Genomic DNA, 15,726 nt, shown 5'->3' with positions numbered 1-15,726 from the left:
TGGCTGATCTTTTTTACGCTAGACATTTTATTTAAACGCTTGATTTTATTCAAGGAAAACACGACATTAACGTTTCTCTATCGAGCTGAACGTAACAGATTCTTTGCTTATTATGATAATGAAAAACGAAAGATACAAAGACGAAGCCATACTGTCTACCGCGATTGTTTTTAGTTGTGGGTTACGAATCATGTGTTTTTGTCCTTGGTTTCGATTAGATTTATCGTTTTCAATATCGAGTTTCAACTGAGATCGTCACTGGAACAATGTACGGATCACAATCGGATGAGTAGGTTTCCAAAGCTATTATTAGTGAAGAACACACACCTAAAGCTCCGAGCAGAAGTATCATTTGCCCTGGGGGCCCATCGTCAGTTATCTTTACCGTAATTAGAAAAACAGAATAGCCATCCGACTAGTTTATACCAGGGCGTTAATATTATTCCATCATATTCGACTCTAGAGAAAAATTATTTCATATTAATTTGACAAAAGGTTCATATTCTGTAGGCTGGCCGTAAACACTATAAGTTCTTGCGATGTGCCAAATTTTGGGATGATAGTTCCACCAGAATGTTTCTTCAAGTTCAGATATCATTTTGTTTTAACATATAGATCATCACAAGAATGAAGGCTCTGATTACAGCTTCCCAAACGTCTTTGTGATGAGCCTTTGAATATTGTTTTGTGGAATATTCTCCCATTCATGACGAAAGGCTTCACAGAACTCTTGTCAATGATTGGACGATGGAACCATAGTTCTGAGTCGCGTTCCCAGATGGTCCCATATATGTTCGATAGGATTCAAGTTAGGACTTTTTGCTGGCCAGTTGAACCTTGAAATTCCAACCTCATTTAAGAACGCTGTCATTGTCATACATACAAATTCCCTGCTCTCCCAGAAATGGTATATAAGGTACAACATGGTCCATAAAAATTTCCTCGATGTACTTTACTGCTGTTAAGGTTATAAGTAGCAACTCTGTGCAGCCCTCTAAAGACACAACTACGCAGACCATAACAGATTCTTCACCAAATGGAACTCGCTCCTCTATACAGGCATCAGCGTAGCTTTCTCCTGGACGTCTATGAAAGCGTCTACGACCATCAGCTCCTTGAATGCTGAATCTGGATTCATCAGAAAAAAGTACCTGGGCCCACTGAGCTTCTAACCAGTTTATGTAATCTCGTGCAAATTGAAGACGCGCAATTCGATGCTCTCTGAGAAGTTCTAGACCTGTCGCTGGTCTGTATGGTCCTTAATTCGATTCTGAAAGACGTTGTCTCAATGTCCATTCACTTTAGTTTACCTAACGTACCTCCATCAGTTGATTTTGAACAACAGCAGCAAGATGGCGATTCTGAAGACTTGTGGAAACGAGGAATCTGTCATCCCTCAACGATGTGCACCTTCTTCTTCCAGATTCTTGGTCTGTAGTTAGCCTAACATTCATTCTTCTAGCAAAAGATCTTGGGCTCAGCCGATTTTCAATAAGTGCCACTATTTTCGCACAATCTTCAATTGGTAAACTCATTTCATTAGATTGTTTCTTTTAGAGACTGAAAAACAAACTTTCAATGACCAATGTTATGAGAACTTTTATTTTCCAAAGAATCGCAAGGTTTATTATTCGAAATAACAAACCAATAATGAATTTATTTCCGGTGATGTTAGAACACGTGCATCCCAGAATTGTTAGCGATATAAGCGAGTTAAACACATCGTACATTGATAAAAAATAATGATAGAAGATGAAAATAATCGATAATCTCATAATTATGAGCTTCGTTTTGGATATCCGACTGTAATATCTTTAGTGGGGAAATTTCAGTGATTTCTTGCTATACAGCTAACGGAACGTCAAAAGTTGTTTCGGCTTCCTTCAATATTCTCAACGTAATTGCACCCGTAGGATAAATATATATTGGTCGAATAATCTTCTTTTAATCACGTCGATCTCGAATCATTTCGAGTTAGTAACGAATTATTATTCGACCGATCCAAAATGAAGGGAAACGATCGAAAATTAAACTATGTAATTGAATTACTGTTTGTTTTTATGGTTTCGATAACTGCTCGGCGAGCAAAAAAAGAGAGATACTAAGATTTTACAGTTTTTCCCAATAGATTCACGTGGTCAAATTGATTCAATAATATTTTATTCTTCATCTTTCTTTCATTAGAAAATCAACTTAGTAGGCGCAAAATTTACACATACGGGCTAAAAAACTTGATAAAAGAAGACATTCGAAGACGTTTGAAAGGTGTAATCAGAGCTAGGGGAGCTCACACATCATAGTGATACTGAAATTTTCTCAGTTACGATATTTTTTTCAATTTCGAAGCTTTTGATCATTATTATTATTGTTTTCAATACGCCTTCGTGTAAAATTTGCATTATTTAATCTTGGATTCTTCTCATGTATGTCGGATTGTTATAAATCAAATTTAAATACTTCATTTGTATGTGGATCGTATATTTAACTGTGAATGTTAAAAACATTCTTACAATGTCTGCGGATGTACTAATTTTTCGATGGTCGTTCAAGCAACAAAAACAATGGCGCAGAACGTTGAAGCTTCGGTCATGTATAATGTATTCGAGTACAAACGTCATAGCTGAGAGTTCAATTAACAGCACTGTCCAATTGATGCAACGGTACTGAAATGAAAGTAGGTATATACCACCTTTTCTGACTATCCTACACTAATTGATAAACAAAGAAAATTTACTTGGACCGCTAGATCGAAATTTCCATCTGCTTGCATCCTAAAAATTCCCAGAAAATCTCGACGTCGAAGTGTCTACGAAAATAAACCATGGGCTATTAATGAACTTATTAATGAATTCATACACAACATCGAACTTCAAATTTATTTATAGATGCGTTGTTTATTTCATTGTTTAGACGAGTCTCGATTTCAAATATTGGTAGATGATTAAATCTTATCATCACTTGATTCTTAAATAGACCGGATAATATTAGGTTGCACATAAACAATCTTGAAGAAAAACCTTCTGGATTCGGTTGTTACATCAGTTAATTGAAGACTATTACTTTAGGGGATTCGCTCAGATAAGTAGGAATTTTTTATCACCTGAGCTCAATTGATTTAGTTAAAACATATTAGAATATGTGTCGAAAAAAGCACTGACTTCTGTATTAACAGCCCAATTGAAAAGTCCATGGTCTACCATAGTCAAACACATTTTTTTGGCAAAATTTGATTTTATTATTCAGCATAGTTGCCTTCGAGGGCGATACAGCGAGTATAGCGATCTTTTCGATACCATTTTTGTGGTACGATTTGTCTTTCGCTTCAAAATAGGCCTCAGTTTCGGCGATTACATCTTCATTGGCTGAATTTCTTTCCAGCGAGTTTTTTTTTTGAGGTCTGAGAACAGGAAAAAGTCGCTGGAAGCCAGATCTGGTGAATACGGTGGATGCAGAAGCAATTCGAAGCGCAATTCATGCAATTTTGCCATTGTTTTCATTGATTTAGTACACGGCGCATTGTCTTGATTAAACAGCACCTTTTTTTCTTCAAATAGGACCGTTTTTTTAACGATTTCATCCTTCAAACGATCCAATAACGTTATATAATAATCTCTGTTGATGATCTGACCCTTTTGGAGGTAATCAATGAATATTATACCTTGCGCACCCCCAATACTAATGCCATAACCTTGCCAGCTGACTGTTGTGTTTTTCCTCGCTTTGGATTCGGTTCAACGTGTGCAGTCCACTCAGCCGACTGTCAATTGGACTCCGGAGTGGAATGAGGGACCCATGGTTCATCCATTGTCACATATCGACGCAAAAATTCAGGTTTATTGCACTCAAACAGCTTCAAACACAACTAATGGTCGGACTGCTGTCAAATATTGACAAGTATCGTTTGAAGGTTGGTACTAACAAAAAATCATATGGATTTAAATTAGCACCGCCATCTGTGCATCAGACCGGGAACTTTTCAATTGGCCTAATACAGTAAATTTGGTTAAATCATACACATTTAGTGTTTCATTGACCAATTCCCAGTACTGTTTCAACATCTGTATTTGATAGAAAGAAGTATCTATTTTAATATTGATGAGAGAATTCTAAACGAACAAAACTTAAAAAAATTAAAAAGTATGACAGTCTCCCACTCAATATTCAGTTCGATTCCGTTGAAATTCATCGAATCCAGGATGCAAAATAGAATACTTATGCATCCCACATAAACTAGACGTAATATATTACAAGATAATTTTTTATCTATTTGAACGCCAATTGCAATCCCACGTCATGGATTGCAGCAAGAATATTCGAACCGCATATGTATTCTTGTCATAAGATTTTGCGCTGATTTTTTCCTTGAGAAAGTTCGCACTAAATTCATTCATCTTCATCCTTATTCAACACTTAATGCCTAGTTCACAGGACGTGGGAAAATATTAAATTGAGCCCAGTCAGTCTGCTGTAAAGTCAAGAGAGTGAACAATGGGGAAGTTTTACATGATAAAGGGTTTAATTACATTTTATTATACTGTCTTTAGATGTGATACAACAAGGAAAATGGGAACTGTCACTTGGAAATATCATTGTTCCGACAATAATAATCAACGAACAAACGACAGAAAAAAAGCAGTTTCTTACTAATGATGATTGAAAACTTCAAAGCAACCGATGAAATTCAAATTTCTCTCAGTATTCACAAATGAACACTGATTTCAATTTCTAAACATATAAATGAACAAGCCTAAAAAGCTTCAAAAAAGTACTTCAAAGTGTTAGTTTGAGTTGTTAAAAAAGAAAAAGTTGCCTGAAGCCATATCAGGGTGTAACGATGGTCATTCAGAGTTGTTGCGTTAGTAGGGCTAGAAACACGATATCATGGTGCAAAATCCATGAGTTTTCTTTCCACAAACCTAACCATTTTTGACGAAGTATGTCTCACTATCTGTTCGATATTTTTCTTATTATTGAATTGTATAACATGCTGTCGAATGGAAAAACTGTACACAAGCCAGGTTTTTCAGATAATCAGGAACTGTCTACACCGATTATATCAATAAAATCTTCTGTTGCAAGATGAATTTGCAAAAAATTCTCGAAATAACTTTCGATTCAGAGAACTTTCACTTCATCGTTTTTTCTGATAAATGTGTTGCAGAAGAATTGTTGGAAATTTGAGTCATCTTGTCACGCTATAAGTACCTTCACCTAATAATTCGACTCGTGAAAACAAATTGACCTCGATATATGAAGACATCGAAGAATACGTGATTCTTCATTCTATACTCATCATTCATTATAGGCATCAACCCTGTATAAATAATGCCTTTCTGTAGAAATTAAAGTTGGCGTTACAAATGAACTGTATATTTACCCGATTTTAATTGCCTCAACTTTTCCCTTCGTCATTGTTTCAATTATTTATATTTAATGCTCATTACAGTCTCGCTGAGTTCTAGACGAACATAAATCCTTCTTAACATAAACAGGAACACTACAGAATAAAGGAATACTGTTCTTGATCATTTATTTATGTATAAATTTCCTATACACTATTCCCTCTTACATTATGATTTGTTCCATATCGTATTCACGGAGTTTTGGGGATACTTTTATGATTGGCTTGGAGATCATTGACCTTGAATGATTAAATAATATATTAAGAACCTGAAAGAGAATTAGAGATAAGTTTTTGATTGCCTTGTCTTTATGCTAAGTTCTACTATTTTATTATGTAAATTACACAATAACACTCCACAATAGCTCCTTCAGTTTTCGTAAATTTTGATCAACATGTAGCGAAACAATTTAATTCACATAATAAAATAGTGGGAATAAAAAAAATTCGTAGATATTTAATATCAAATGAAGATAACTTGTCAGACTAATTCCCTCACTGAGCTATTAACTGCCTTTTCGAATCCTCAAGTCTCAAAAAGCATAGATTGGATATCATTTGTGTGATAGTTTACTTATATATTGTAGTGGTCTCGCCACTTCTATAAATAATTTATGTCAACGTCAGGTTCCTCAGCTTGACATGTTGAAGACTTCCCTCTCAACATTTCGAATGAATCATCATAATATACCCACCCTAAAGTGGTTTACATAGGCCTCTCTAACTAGGAAGGGCCACACTCTGATAAAATAAAACTATGAATCATCAAGTTTTACCTTACAGTCCTAATGAATAGTTATTTCAGGTTTTAATCATCATATGATTCGATATATCTGTATTGTTCGTCTTTTGGTATTCAGATTTCATCAATAATAATCTCAGATGGATATAATTAAAATTCTTTAGAGCCCCGAAAATATTGGACTTATTATAATAATTCCTATGATGAAATGCTGACTTTTTTCTCATATTATAATAATAATGTTTTTTCCCACAATACAAAAACTAAAATGAACAAAATGGTAATTATTTATCCATATTCTACACATATAAATACCGAGAATTTCCTCTCTGAACAAACAGAAATACCTATTCTCCAAGGTGATTTCCCGGAAGAAAAAAGCTTGTTCGAGAACAATTGAGCGTAAAACTATTACATGACTTTTCTAATTGTACTAAGCGATAAAAACAACACTCTACAACATTATTGCACCTGCTATTTACCGTCTCAGCTGACTAAATATTCATGATTGGACTGGAGAAAATCAACTCATCTTACGTTTGAACAAATTGTTTCCTTCCAGTCAAAAATATCATCAAACTCATCTCCAGAAATTCCATATTCGAATGTCTTCAACAAATCGAGGAATACTCATACACAAGGAAGTCTTATATTTATCCAGAGATCCATAAATGCAAAACGACAAAATCGATCAATACGTCTTACGTTGAAACTCCAGGACGTCAACAATATTTACGATAACTCAGTCTATCAACCCTTGTAAACACCATCTTCTCGAATATTTCCCTCCTGTCAAAAATTCTATGTATATGGAGAACAATTATCGAAAATTACAGCGATAATTGCATTGTAGGAAGCGAAACAGCACTGCGATAATTGTTCTGTTCATAGATGTATAGTTTCTATACATCTTACACAGTTCGAATCTATGGCAATTCTATTCTAAATCAGTTTGACAAGTAATGTAACAGTTTATTCGGGAAATATTCCCCCAAATTACACTCTTGCATCAAAATGACCTGATAATTTCGCATTCCAGCGTGTTTTCTTTGAAAAACTGCATTCGGTCATTTTCATTTTTGGAGAAAGATGAAAAACTCGTGCAGTTTTTATGACAACACGCTGTCGTGCAAAATTATCGATAATTTTGATGCACTTGTGCAATTACTTATGAATATGTTTGACAGGTTAAATATCAATGATATTGGGCTATGATTCTCAATTCTATGACTGTTTCCGGACTGGTTTTACATATTATTTTTATACTTTTTTATGGAACTAGTTGATATGACCATCATTTTTTATTTCAGAACATTTCCACAATGAAGATGAGAACGTAAAAAAGAGGCGTGTAAGTAGCACACGCTCTCAAGATGACTGTTGTTTGGAAACTTCACTATGACTCCTATCTCCTCATCCAACTTTTATTATGGCTCCATTTTTTGACCAACTCATGTCAAGCATGGCTTCCAGACAGTGGATCGAAGCTAGTCAATAATCTAAAGCAAATATCCAGTTCCAGTATTAAGTGAGTAGAACCTATCATCTTAAAAAATACGATATGTTCATAGGCTTCGAAAATGAATCATTCAAAAAGGGAAAAAGTTCAAGTTTGGAACTATTTGACGGACTTTGTCCATTACTAAACATAACCTACCCTGAAAATTTAAAGTCTCTAGCCATAACAACTTTCTAAATACTTGTGTTCGTCTCCAGAATATCCTCAACGAATATAAATCAATATTTTTGTTATATGACTGCAAGAAAAAATATAGCCCTGCTCCAAATTTGAAGAAGAATAGGTGTGTTACACGCAAACATATTCTTACAGTTCATACAGAACTCATTTATTCATTTTCCTTTAGGTGATTTGAAATCATCACCTGAGGTGATGCTTCTAAAAATTACAAATCATACGAGTTGAAAACTTGAATTATGACTTGAATATACTCGAATGTGGTGTTGGCCTCATAATTTTTCTCATGCAATTATAACATCAGTAACTTTCAGAATATTCACCATACCTTTAAACAAATTCATGAGAAATCCTTGAGGTTCAATGTCAAAAATATTTCAAATAGTTTCAAAATATTGGAGATTTGGAGACAATTGTTCCAACTTTGGAAGTTTTCCTAGAAAAGACAAAAATTCGGATTTTTTTTTAGGTTCACGGGTAATTTAACACATCCAGACCAATTCGTCATCTTGAATCAAGATGAGCACTCAATCCTGCTCGGTGGAAGGAACAAGGTGTACAATCTTAGCATATATGATTTCAATGAGAGGATACAGTCAAGGATTGAATGGCCATCTTCAGAAGCCCATAATCAACTGTGCTTTTTGAAGGGAAAAACTGAAGATGATTGCCAAAACTATATTAGGATCCTGTACCGACCAGAGCCTGGTAAACTGGTTATATGCGGTACCAATTCGTACAAACCACGATGCAGAGAGTACCTCGAAGAGGTAAGTTGATTTATAAACACCGAAAACTTGTTCTAGGCTTTTTGCACGAGAAACCACCCAAAAATAATACTTTGCCCAATATTATAACAGACCAATTGAAAAGTCCCCGGTCTACCATATTAAAGCACAGTTTTTTTTGAGATTTTCGATTTTATTATTCAACATAGTTGCCTTCGAGAGCGATACAGCGATTATAGCGATCTTTCGTTTGTCTTTCGCTTCAAAATAGTCCTCAGTTTCGCGGATTACTTCTTCATTGGCGCTAAATTTCTTTCCAGCGAGCATTTTTTTGTAGGTCTGAGAAAAGGAAAAAGTCGCTGGAAGCCAGATCTGTTGAATACGTTGGAAGCAGAAGCAATTGGAAGCCCAATTCATGCAATTTTGCCATTGTTTTCATTGACTTATAACACGGCGCATTGTCTTGATGACACAGCACCTTTTTTCCTCAAATAGGGCCGTTTTTAACGATTTGATCCTTTAAACGATCCAATAACGCTATTTAATAATCGCTGTTGATGGTCTGGCCCTTTCGGAGGTAATCAATAAATATTATACCTTGCGCATTCCAGAATACTGATGCCATAATCTTGCCAGCTGACTGTTGTGTTTTTACTCGCTTTGGATTCGGTTCATCGTGTGCAGTCCACTGCAGTCGATTGGACTCTGAAATGAAATGATAGAACCATGTTTCATCCATTGTCACATATCGACGCAAAAATTCAGGTTTATTCTGTGCATCAGACCGGGAACTTTTCAATCGGCCTAATACTAGGTATCCAGAAATACTCACCTGAAGAAGTCATGATAAGACGGAACAATTGTTATAAAATAAAAATAGTGCAAAGAAAATATTGTTTTTCACTTATAGGTCAATGAGTGGATTTGGATTTTCATATTTTAAATTTTCTCCACTGACTTTAAGTCCTCAAGTACTAAACGCTGAATACAATTTTTTTGCAGCCTAACGGACAGTATAAAAAAGAAAGGGAATTCGAAGGGATAGGAATATGTCCCTACAACCCAGATCATAATAGTTCAACAGTATTCAGCGATAACCAACTATACTCAGCAACTGTAGCAGATTTTTCTGGAGGCGATCCTATCATATATAGAGATCCTCAACGTACAGAACAACTGGACCTCAAACAATTGAATGGTATGTACAAATAATGACTCAGTCTTGAAGATAATCTATAATCGATTGCGTTGTGTAAATTTTCTACTCAAACCTTATGAACTTTAACTGAATTTCTTTAATTTTTCTAGCTCCACATTTCGTTAGCACTGTGCCTTATGGAGAGCACATCTACTTTTTCTTCAGGGAAACTGCTGTTGAATATATGAACTGTGGAAAGGTAGATATTTCATAAATCCATCTCGGAATACCCCAATTAATTCAAAAAAATTAAATTTTCAGATTATTTACTCGAGAGTGGCAAGGGTTTGTAAAAACGACCAAGGTGGACCACATCAGATGACAGATAGATGGACATCATTCCTAAAGTCACGATTGAACTGTTCTGTTCCTGGAGAATATCCCTTCTATTTTGATGAGATACGTGAGTATTTTTCAACTGAATACTAAAGAACATATGTGTTAAATTGAATTCGATAACATTAGGTGTATTAAAAAGAATACAGTTACCTGTATCTCGCGTTGTGTAAGTCCAATTGGGTTCCACTAGATGGCGTTAGAAAGATGAGGTTTCGTACTACAAAAACTTTTCTGACAGTTTTGTGAATCGTTGACTCAGTTTCGTTTGAGCGTGCGTCAAAGATGGACACTAGCAAAGAGAAAATACGCTATTTTACAGATTCACTTCGATAAAGGTTCAAAAGACTTAAGACTGCACAAAAAACCGTTTGGAACCATTTGCAAAAAGCTGGTTTCAAGAAGAAGATCGATATATGGGTACAACACAAGTTAACGCAAAAAAATCTCATGGTCCGAATTCCATCTGTGAATGGCAACGAAAAGTGAATCACTTACGACAACGTCAAGCGAAAACGGTCGTGGTTGGAACGCGGTGAGCCAGCGGAAACGGTGTCCCAGCTAGACCCTTGTTTTCCATGCAAAAATAATGGATTTCTATTCACTACACGTTATATAAAATAACATAAATCGAAAATTGAATATCTAAATTTTTTCAGAGTCGACAAGCGAAATCATCAATGGCAGTTATGGTTCCGGTGGTACGAAAAATATTATTTATGGTACACTCACAACACCAAATAATGCCATTGGCGGATCTGCAATATGTGTATATAACATGGATGATATAATTAGCGCCTTTCAGGTAAGCTTGAATAATTATTCGGATTTTTTCATTTTTGAATTAGCAATTATTGAAATAATCTTGAAAAATCACTTTGGCCAAGATTATTCTCAGATTCAAACAAGTATCATTTATCTGGGAAATGAAACGAATTCATACTTATCTGTCACTTGTATATAAATGTATGAAAATATTTATTCTGTACACTGAACTCAGATAATAATTATCAAAATAATTCGACTCTCATCAACTTAAATGAAGTTTTTCGAAGGAATAATCGTTGAAACACAAAGCAATGATGAGTAATTAAATTTTTTATTTGATGCTGAATATTTCGGTTAAGAATATTTTTCAATAACTAAGATAAAATACTAAAACAGAATAGTTTCCACTTATCTAGTAGATTAGTGAAAATAACTTTGTTTTATTATTTTATCTATTATGGATTAACATATTCATATAATACTCATCAGGAAGTTTAATGAATATACTTATATTGGCCATAAACTTTTTCATTTCACTATATTTTCATTGTCCACACTCTATTTTTCTTCATTAACTGTACACAAGAAATATGTAAAAATACTATTTATACTTTCTGTTTTGATCTCATTGATTGATCAGAAAGCATAACTAAAGATATGTTAATTATCTAGGGATACATTTATTGGGCCCCTGGATAAGAATGTATCCTTTTTTATAAATGTTGTTTTAACTGGCCAATTGAAAAGTCCCCGGTCTACCATAGTGAAACACATTTTTTTTGAAAAGTTTGATTTTATTATACAACATAGTTGCCTTCGAGGGCAATACAGCGATTACAGTGATCTTTCAACCTTCAAACACTGTTCAGAATCATTAACACGTTGTTGCTTTTGATCGATTGTGAGCTCTCGCGGCACCCATTTTGCACATAGCTTTCTCATGTACAAATATTCGTGAATGATATGATGTACACGTTCAGATGATATTTTTACAATGTCTGCTATCTCGATCAACTTCACTTTACGGTCATTCTAAATTATTTTGTGGAATTTTTTGATTTTTTCGTCGGTGACAGCCTCTTTTGGGCGTTCACTGCGTTAGCCGTCTTCGGTGCTCATTTCACCACGTTTAAACTTAGCATACCAATCAATGATGGTTGATTTTCTGGTGCAGACCTCGAAAACTTCATTAAGCCAATATTTTGCTACAACTGTATTTTTTCCCTTCAGAAAGCAATATTTTATCAGCACACGAAATTCTTTTTTTCCATTTTTGCCAACTGACAAAAATAGCTACACTCACAACCCATTATCTAACAAACTAATGGTCGGACTGCTGTCAAATTTTGACACGTATCGTTTGAAGGTTGGTACTAACTAAAAATCTTATGGATTTAATATAACCACCGCCATCTGTGCATCAGACTGGGGACTTTTCAAGTGGCCTAATAAATCAATAACCAGAATATACATCTAATAGGTATTGGTTAACTTGATTTTTGCCAATTACATCAGTTGATATAATTAATTGCATTGTGATACCGTGAAAGTTTCAAAAAATGACCAGTCTTTGATGATTTGCAGGGAAGTTTCAAACATCAGGAAGATTTGAATTCCAATTGGCTCCCTCTATCAAACAGCCAAGTGCCTAAACCTAGACCTGGTGAATGCGTTCCAAACAGCAGAACCTTATCAGAAAGGAATGTGAATTTCATCAAAACACATTCTCTGATGGAAGAAGCAGTGCCAGTCTATTTCGGCAGACCAATTTTAATAAGGGTCAGCTTACAATATAGGTTTACTGTGATCAGTGTGGACCCCCAAGTACAAACTACAGATAATGAAGCATTCGATATTCTTTACATTGGAACCGGTAAATACGCGAAGAAAAAAAATTGGAATACCTTTTCATATTACGCTCAATATTTCAGATGACGGAAGGGTGTTGAAGGTCGTCAATATACCAAATGAAGAAGCTGCGAAAGCTGTAGTCATTTCTGAGAACAATGTCCTGCCCCATGGGACCCCCATTAAACAAATCAAACTCACACCAGATGGCGGGAAAATTATAGTAGTTGGTAGAGATGAAATAAGATTGGTTGATTTGAACCAGTGCAAAAACGTCGACACTTGCAGGTAAGATTAGAACATTAAAACATTATAAAAAACACTGGCAGTTGGTAAATTGTTATGGTTAATCCTTAGTGAGCTATGAAATGTTTATGACAACATTGAATAAAAAATTGATTCAAGATCGTATGATTTGTGCAGAAATAACTTTCGACCACTTGATGCTCTTCACCTAGCACTTCCGAACAGATTTTTCTTGTCAAATGGAATATTTTTTAGCTTATTCCTTTCCTCAATATTCTTGAGGGGGTGAGCACCCTGCTTAAAAGAGGATTGTACACCCGCAAATTTACAATCTCAAGATGTTTCCCGTTCAAATGAAAGTGGACCTGCTTTGCTGTTTTTCAAAAAAAATCATACGGAAATTTTAGACCTGACTGTTTTATTTATCATCCTGCATACTTTATTTAAATCGAAGCATTCATCTATCTGTCATTCCCTGATGATCTTTTGAATTTCTCATTAATTTCAAATATAAATAAAATAAAAAGAAATAATCTCCACTGGATTGTTTAATTGTTATTATGGACAGACAAGAAGATCTTTCAAGAAAAGGATAAATGAACACCAAAAGAGTTATACATCTGATAGTTCGTTTTCAACTTATGCAAATCATTCAAAAGAATTAGATCACACCTTCAATAACAACTTTGAAATTCTCCATTCAGAAAATAAGAGCATAAGATTAACACTCTTAGGTTCCCTAGAAATAAACAGGTATAATACCCAAAATATTCTGTCGAACGAACAAACAGATATAAACTTATCTCCTTTATTGAATTTCTTCCGATAGTTTGGAAATCCCAGGCGGCAAACTGTCCAATATAACTTTGAAGTTTAGGATATCCTATCGAATATTTTTCGGCCAATGTCGAAGTTTTGTTGCTATATAAGTTTCCGAAAAACTCTGTCTGTACTCTTATCAGTCAGAAATGTAGCCTGATGGAGCCACAGTGTGGCGAAACAATTGTTGCTAACAGTTAAATAATCCAGTGGAAATTATTTTGTTTTATTTTATTCATAATGCTCTAAGTAAGGACCGAATCCATTTAACAGTCCGAATATGCTTTGAACTCGAATTTTCTTGCATGCAGTTGAAAATCAATTTCTTTTTCTTTTCAAGCGCATGTGTTGACCTTCAAGATCCCCATTGTGGATGGGATGCCAAACAGAAAGCATGTGTTCCCTTGAATACTGTTACATTAAGAAGGTATATCATACAAGATGTCAGGCAAGGAGACAAGAGCAAATGCAGTTGGACCCCTCCAACAGGTGAGATTTTTTGATGCTAAGTTTTGCTTGCGTTATTGATTTTTATTTATGCTAAATCTAAAGCAAAATCGACTTATTCAACCTCAATTTTCAGAGAAAGTACAATCCCGCAAACCAATCTCGGGCAATGAAGCCGATATTCTTCTCCCTGAAACAGACAAAGATCAAGATCTCTACCCATCTGTTAGAAATAGTGATGAAGAAGAAATTCCTGATTGTACAAATGATATTGAAGGTTGCGCTGTTAAGCAGAAAATCGCTGGAGAAACACAAACTCTTCATCTTATTATTGTTGGAGCTTGTATTGGAGCTTTGATAGTTGGATTTATATCTGGGTTCTTCTTCTCTAGACGATTTCGATCGCCTAGTGCTTATCACGATCCGCCATTTTTTGAACAACATAACCATCTAGAAAGGTAATTATTGTGAATAACGGGCCAATTGAAGAGTCCCTGGTCTTCCATAGTAGAACACATTTTTTGGACTAAATTCGGTTTTATTATTCGACATAGTTGCTTTCGCGGGCGAAACAGCGATTATAGCGATCTTCCAACTTTTCAATACAGTTTTTGTAGTACGATTTGTCTTTCGCTTCAAAATAGGCCTCAGTTTCCGCGATTACTTCTTCATTGGGGCTGAATTTCTTTCCAGGGAGCATTCTTTTGAGGTCTAAGAACAGGAAAAAGTCGCTTGGGGCCAGATCTGGCGAATACGGTGGATGCAGAAGCAATTCGAAGCTCAATTCATGCAATTTTGCCATTATTTTATTGATTTGTGACACGGCGTATTGTCTTGTCAAACAGCACCTTTTCTTTCTCCAAATGGGGCCGTTTTTTAACGATTTCATCCTTTAAACGATCCAATAGCGCTATATAATAATCGCTGTTGATCGTCTGGCCCTTTTGGAGGTAATCAATTAATATTATATCTTGCGCATCCCAGAATAATGATGCCATAACCTTGCCAGCTGACTGTTGTGTTTTTCCTCGCTTTGAATTCAGTTCATCGTGTGCAGTTCACTCAGTTGACTGTCGATCGGACTCCGGAGTGGAATGATGGAGCCATGTTTCATTCATTGTCACATTTCGACGAAAAATGCAGGTTTATTGCACTTAAACAGCTTCAAACACTGCTCAGAATCATTAAAACGTTGTTGCTTTTGATCGATTGTGAGCTCGCGCGGCACCCATTTTGCACACAGCTTTCTCATGTACAAATATTCGTGAATGATATGATGTACACGTTCAGATGATATCTTCACAATGTATGCTAACTCGATAAACTTCACTTTGCGGTCATTCAAAATTATTTTGTGAACTTTTTTGATTTTTTCGTCGGTGACAGTCTCTTTTGGGCGTCCAATGCGTTCGCCGTCTTCGGTGCCCATTTCACCACGTTTAAACTTAGCATACCAATCAATTATGGTTGATTTTCCTGGTGCAGACCCCGAAAACT

General features: G+C 35.3%; 1 protein-coding gene across 1 annotated transcript in view; it reads left to right on the top strand.

Moving 5' to 3' along the window:
• LOC123686532 (semaphorin-1A-like) overlaps positions 1-15,726 on the top strand; it is a 56,317-nt gene that overhangs the window by 38,345 nt on the left and 2,246 nt on the right. The window contains exons 2-11 of the mRNA XM_045626746.1: positions 7,454-7,671; positions 8,309-8,609; positions 9,570-9,765; positions 9,876-9,964; positions 10,027-10,168; positions 10,761-10,906; positions 12,454-12,742; positions 12,801-13,005; positions 14,123-14,271; positions 14,366-14,687. Coding sequence (XP_045482702.1) covers positions 7,517-7,671; positions 8,309-8,609; positions 9,570-9,765; positions 9,876-9,964; positions 10,027-10,168; positions 10,761-10,906; positions 12,454-12,742; positions 12,801-13,005; positions 14,123-14,271; positions 14,366-14,687 — 1,994 coding nt within the window. The 5' untranslated portion in view covers positions 7,454-7,516. The remainder of the gene's footprint in view (positions 1-7,453; positions 7,672-8,308; positions 8,610-9,569; positions 9,766-9,875; positions 9,965-10,026; positions 10,169-10,760; positions 10,907-12,453; positions 12,743-12,800; positions 13,006-14,122; positions 14,272-14,365; positions 14,688-15,726) is intronic.

Source organism: Harmonia axyridis, chromosome X, assembly GCF_914767665.1.
Source record: "Harmonia axyridis chromosome X, icHarAxyr1.1, whole genome shotgun sequence".
Classification (NCBI taxonomy): Eukaryota; Metazoa; Arthropoda; class Insecta; order Coleoptera; family Coccinellidae; genus Harmonia; species Harmonia axyridis.
The sequence above is the reverse complement of the archived record's forward strand: the minus strand, read 5'-3'. Positions and strand labels throughout refer to the sequence as shown.